Raw genomic sequence first — 7,319 nt, forward strand, 5'->3', positions numbered from 1 at the left:
ACAGTTAGACACACATAGACACACACAGTTAGACACACACATAGACACACACATAGACACACACACATAGACACACACACAGACACACACAGTTAGACACAGTTAGACACACACACAGACACACACACACAGACACACACAGACACACAGACACACACACACAGACACATAGACACACACACACATAGACACACACACACACATAGACACACACACACAGACACACACACATAGACACACACACATAGACACACACAGTTAGACACACAGACACACACACATAGACACACACACAGACACACACACAGTTAGACACACACACATAGACACACACACATAGACACACACACACAGACACACACACAGTTAGACACACACACATAGACACAACACATAGACACACACACATAGACACACACATAGACACACACACAGTTAGACACACACATAGACACACACATAGACACACAGACACACAACACATAGACACAATTGAGGACTCGCGCTCCCCGCGTCTCTCTCCCGCAGCGATGGTGGCGACGGTGCTTGTCCGTCGTGCGGCACCGGCGCCACACGCAGGCGGCCACGCTGATCCAGGCGATGGTGCGAGGACACGCGGCACGGAGGCGGTGGGCCACACTCAGGACAGCCGCTGTGTGCATCCAGGTGGGTGGGTGGTGGGTGGTGGGTGAGTAGGTGGGTGGGTGAGTGGGTGGGTGGGTGGGTGAGTGAGTGGGTGGTGAGTGGGTGGGGGTGGGTGGTGGGTGGGGGGGTGAGTTAGTGGGTGGGTGAGTGAGTGGGTGGGTGGGTGGGGGGGTGGGTGGGTGGGTGAGTGACTAAGTGAGTGTGTAAGTGAGTGTGTGTGTGAGTGAGTGTGTAAGTGAGTGAGTGACTGAGTGAGTGTGTAAGTGAGTGAGTGACTGAGTGAGTGTGTGAGTAGGTGAGTGAGGGAGTAAGTGACTGAGTGACTGAGTGAGTGTGTGACTGACTGAGTGTGTAAGTGAGTGAGTGACTGAGTGAGTGTGTAAGTGAGTGAGTGACTGAGTGAGTGTGTGACTGAGTGAGTGAGTGAGTGACTGAGTGAGTGAGTGAGTGTGTGAGTAGGTGAGTGAGGGAGTAAGTGACTGAGTGACTGAGTGAGTGAGTGTGTGACTGACTGAGTGTGTAAGTGAGTGAGTGTGTGAGTAGGTGAGTGAGTGACTGTAAGTGTGTGAGTAGGTGAGTGAGTGTGTAAGTGAGTGAGTGTGTGACTGAGTGAGTGTGTAAGTGACTGAGTGAGTGACTGTGTGAGTGACTGAGTGAGTGACTGAGTGAGTGAGTGAGTGTGTGACTGAGTGAGTGACTGAGTGAGTGTGTGAGTGACTGAGTGACTGACTGAGTGTGAGTAGGTGAGTGACTGAGTGTGTGAGTGAGTGAGTGTGAGTGACTGAGTGTGTGAGTGAGTGTGTGAGTAGGTGAGTGTGTGACTGAGTGAGTGACTGAGTGAGTGAGTGACTGAGTGTGTAAGTGAATGACTGAGTGAGTAGGTGACTGAGTGAGTGACTGTGTGAGTAGGTGAGTGACTGAGTGTGAGTGAGTGACTGAGTGTGTAAGTGAGTAGGTGAGTGAGTGAGTGTGAGTAGGTGAGTAGGTGAGTGTGTGACTGACTGAGTGACTAAGTGTGTAAGTAGGTGAGTGTGTAAGTAGGTGACTGAGTGAGTAGGTGACTGAGTGAGTGACTGTGTGAGTAGGTGAGTGAGTAGGTGAGTGACTGAGTGAGTGTGTGAGTAGGTGAGTAGGTGAGTGTGTGACTGACTGAGTGACTGAGTGAGTGACTGAGTAACTGAGTGACTGAGTGTGTAAGTGAGTGAGTGGTGAGTGAGTAGGTGACTGAGTGAGTGACTGAGTGAGTGAGTGTGTGACTGAGTGAGTGAGTGACTGAGTGTGTAAGTGAGTGAGTGGTGAGTGAGTAGGTGACTGAGTGAGTGACTGAGTGTGTAAGTGAGTAGGTGAGTGACTGAGTGAGTGTGTGAGTAGGTGAGTCGGTGAGTGTGTGACTGACTGAGTGACTGACTGAGTGAGTGACTGAGTAACTGAGTGACTGAGTGACTGAGTGTGTAAGTGAGTGAGTGGTGAGTGAGTAGGTGACTGAGTGAGTGACTGTGTGACTGAGTGTGTGACTGAGTGAGTGAGTGACTGAGTGTGTAAGTGAGTGAGTGGTGAGTGAGTAGGTGACTGAGTGAGTGACTGAGTGTGTAAGTGAGTAGGTGAGTGACTGAGTGAGTGTGTGAGTAGGTGAGTAGGTGAGTGTGTGACTGACTGAGTGACTGAGTGTGTAAGTAGGTGACTGAGTGAGTGACTGAGTGAGTGACTGAGTGACTGAGTGACTGAGTGACTGAGTGTGTAAGTGAGTGAGTGGTGAGTGAGTAGGTGACTGAGTGAGTGACTGAGTGAGTGACTGAGTGAGTGATCACTGTCATCCCACCTCTCCCTCCTCCCCTCCCCCCCAGGCGGTGTGGCGAGGTCTCTGTGTCCGCCGTCGTTTGCGCATAGCAGCAGCAGCTGGAGGTGTGGGTGGAGGTGTGGGTGGAGGTGTGGGTGGAGGTGTGGGTGGAGGTGTGGGTGGAGGTGTGGGTGGAGGTGTGGGTGGAGGTGTGGGTGGAGGTGTGGGTGGAGGTGTGGGTGGAGGCGTGGGTGGAGGTGTGGGTGGAGGTGTGGGTGGAGGTGTGACCCTGGGCCAGAGGGCTCACTCAGCGCTGACACAGCTGAGGCAGCGGTACATGTCCAGCGTGCTGCTAGCACTACACCACCTGGGTGAGTTACACACACACACAGTGATACACACACACACAGTGATACACACAGTCACACACACACACAGTCACACACACACACAGCGGTACATGTCCAGCGTGCTGATAGCACTACACCACCTGGGTGAGTTACACACACACACAGTGATACACACACACACAGTGATACACACAGTCACACACACACACAGTCACACACACACACAGCGGTACATGTCCAGCGTGCTGCTAGCACTACACCACCTGGGTGAGTTACACACACACACAGTGATACACACACACACAGTGATACACACAGTCACACACACACACAGTCACACACACACACAGCGGTACATGTCCAGCGTGCTGCTAGCACTACACCACCTGGGTGAGTTACACACACACACAGTGATACACACACACACAGTGATACACACAGTCACACACACACACAGTCACACACACACACAGCGGTACATGTCCAGCGTGCTGCTAGCACTACACCACCTGGGTGAGTTACACACACACACAGTGATACACACACACACAGTGATACACACAGTCACACACACACACAGTCACACACACACACAGCGGTACATGTCCAGCGTGCTGATAGCACTACACCACCTGGGTGAGTTACACACACACACAGTGATACACACACACACAGTGATACACACAGTCACACACACACACAGTCACACACACACACAGCGGTACATGTCCAGCGTGCTGATAGCACTACACCACCTGGGTGAGTTACACACACACACAGTGATACACACACACACAGTGATACACACAGTCACACACACACACAGTCACACACACACACAGCGGTACATGTCCAGCGTGCTGCTAGCACTACACCACCTGGGTGAGTTACACACACACACAGTGATACACACACACACAGTGATACACACAGTCACACACACACACAGTCACACACACACACAGCGGTACATGTCCAGCGTGCTGATAGCACTACACCACCTGGGTGAGTTACACACACACACAGTGATACACACACACACAGTGATACACACAGTCACACACACACACAGTCACACACACACACAGCGGTACATGTCCAGCGTGCTGCTAGCACTACACCACCTGGGTGAGTTACACACACACACAGTGATACACACACACACAGTGATACACACAGTCACACACACACACAGTCACACACACACACAGCGGTACATGTCCAGCGTGCTGATAGCACTACACCACCTGGGTGAGTTACACACACACACAGTGATACACACACACACAGTGATACACACAGTCACACACACACACAGTCACACACACACACAGCGGTACATGTCCAGCGTGCTGATAGCACTACACCACCTGGGTGAGTTACACACACACACAGTGATACACACACACACAGTGATACACACAGTCACACACACACACAGTCACACACACACACAGCGGTACATGTCCAGCGTGCTGATAGCACTACACCACCTGGGTGAGTTACACACACACACAGTGATACACACACACACAGTGATACACACAGTCACACACACACACAGTCACACACACACACAGCGGTACATGTCCAGCGTGCTGATAGCACTACACCACCTGGGTGAGTTACAGTCATACACAGTCACACACAGTCACACACACACACAGTCACACACACACAGTGATACACACACACACAGCGGTACATGTCCAGCGTGCTGCTAGCACTACACCACCTGGGTGAGTTACACACAGACACAGTCACACACACACAGTGATACACACACACACAGTGATACACACACACACAGCGGTACATGTCCAGCGTGCTGGTGGCACTACACCACCTGGGTGAGTTACACACACACACAGTCATACACAGTCATACACACACAGTCACACACACACACAGTCACACACACACACAGTCACACACACACACAGTGATACACACACACAGTGATACACACGCAGTGATACACACACACACAGTGATACACACAGTCACACACACACACAGTCACACACACACACAGCGGTACATGTCCAGCGTGCTGATAGCACTACACCACCTGGGTGAGTTACACACACACAGTGATACACACACACAGACACACACACACACACACAGTGATACACACACACAGACACACACACACACACACAGTCACACACACACAGTGATACATACACACACACAGTCACACACACAGTGATACACACACACACAGCGGTACATGTCCAGCGTGCTGCTAGCACTACACCACCTGGGTGAGTTACACACACACAGTGATACACACAGTCATACACACAGTCACACACACACACAGTGATACACACAGTCACACACACACACACAGTCACACACACACAGCGGTACATGTCCAGCGTGCTGCTAGCACTACACCACCTGGGTGAGTTACACACACACAGTGATACACACAGTCACACACACACACAGTCATACACACACACACAGTGATACACAGTCATACACACAGTTACACACACACAGTGATACACACACACACAGTGATACACACACAGTGATACACACACACACAGTGATACATACACACAGACACACACACACAGTCACACACACACAGTGATACACACACAGTGACACAGTCATACACAGTCACACACACACACAGTGATACACACACAGTCATACACAGTCATACACACACAGTGACACACAGACACACACACACAGACACACACACACAGTGATACACACACACAGTCACACACACACAGTGATACACACAGTCATACACAGTCATACACACAGTCACACACACACACAGTCACACATACACACACACAGTCACACATACGCACACACACAGTCATACACACACAGTCACACACACAGTCATACACAGTCATACACACACACAGTCATACACACAGTTACACACACACAGTCATACACACAGACACACACACACATACACACAGTCACACACATTCATACACACAGTCACACATACACACAGTCATACACACACACAGTCATACATACAGTTACACACACACAGTCATACACACAGACACACACACACATACACACAGTCACACACATTCATACACACAGTCACACATACACACAGTCATACACACACACAGTCATACACAGTCATACACACACACACAGTCATACACACTCACTCACACACACAGTCATACACACACACAGTCATGCACACTCACACACACAGTCATACACACACACACACAGTCATACACACACACAGTCATACACACACACACAGTCATACACACTCACACACACACACAGTCATACACACACACAGTCATACACACACACACACAGTCATACACACACAGTCACACACACACAGTCACACACACACAGTCACACACACACACACAGTCATACAACGCACACACACAGTCATACACCAACACAGTCACACACACAGTCACACACACACAGTCACACACACAGTCATACACACAGACACACACACACACAGTCATACAAACAGTCACACACACACAGTCATACACAGTCACACACACACAGTCATACACACACAGTCATACACACAGACACACACACAGTCATACACACAGACACACACACACAGTCATACACACAGACACACACACACACACAGTCATACACAGACACACACACACACAGTCATACACAGTCACACACACATAGACACACACACAGTCATACACACACACACACAGTCACACATACACAGTCATACACACACACACACAGTCACACACAGACACACACACACACAGTCATACACAGTCACACACACATAGACACACACACAGTCATACACACACACACACAGTCATACACAGTCATACACACACACACACAGTCATACACACACACACACACAGTCATACACAGTCATACACACACACACAGTCACACACACACACTGATACATGTCCAGCGTGCTGGTGGCACTGCACCACCTGCGTGAGTTACACACAGACACAGTCATACAGTTATACACACAGTCACAGACACACACAGTCACAGACACACACACACACACAGTTATACACACACACAGTCACAGACACACACAGTCACAGACACACACACACACACAGTCATACACACACACAGTCACACACACACAGTTATACACACACACAGTCACAGACACACACAGTCACAGACACACACACACACACAGTCATACACACACACAGTCACACACACACAGTTATACACACACACAGATATACACACACAGTCATACACACACACAGTCATACACAGTTATACACACACACAGTCACAGACACACACAGTCACAGACACACACACACACAGTCATACACACACACAGTCACACACACACAGTTATACACACACACAGTCACAGACACACACAGTCACAGACACACACACACACACAGTCATACACACACACAGTCACACACACACAGTTATACACACACACAGTCACAGACACACACAGTCACAGACACACACACACACACAGTCATACACACACACAGTCACACACACACAGT

At 49.8% G+C, this 7,319-nt stretch overlaps 1 protein-coding gene across 4 annotated transcripts in view; it reads left to right on the forward strand.

The window, feature by feature from the left end:
• The first annotated feature begins 2,667 nt into the window (after positions 1–2,667).
• LOC142908062 (abnormal spindle-like microcephaly-associated protein homolog) overlaps positions 2,668–7,319 on the forward strand; it is a 16,743-nt gene continuing 12,091 nt past the window's right edge. For 2 of the 4 annotated variants that reach the window (XM_076058232.1, XM_076058229.1), the window contains exon 1: positions 2,706–5,185. In XM_076058232.1, coding sequence (XP_075914347.1) covers positions 5,152–5,185 — 34 coding nt within the window. In that variant the 5' untranslated portion in view covers positions 2,706–5,151. Of the gene's footprint in view, positions 5,186–7,319 lie in introns of all 4 variants that reach the window. The other 2 variants (XM_076058230.1, XM_076058231.1) reach the window with 2 other exon arrangements.

Source organism: Petromyzon marinus (assembly GCF_048934315.1).
Source record: "Petromyzon marinus isolate PM22_M1 ecotype Great Lakes invasive population chromosome 68 unlocalized genomic scaffold, UKy_Petmar_22M1.pri1.0 chr68_unloc.2, whole genome shotgun sequence".
Lineage (NCBI taxonomy): Eukaryota > Metazoa > Chordata > Hyperoartia > Petromyzontiformes > Petromyzontidae > Petromyzon > Petromyzon marinus.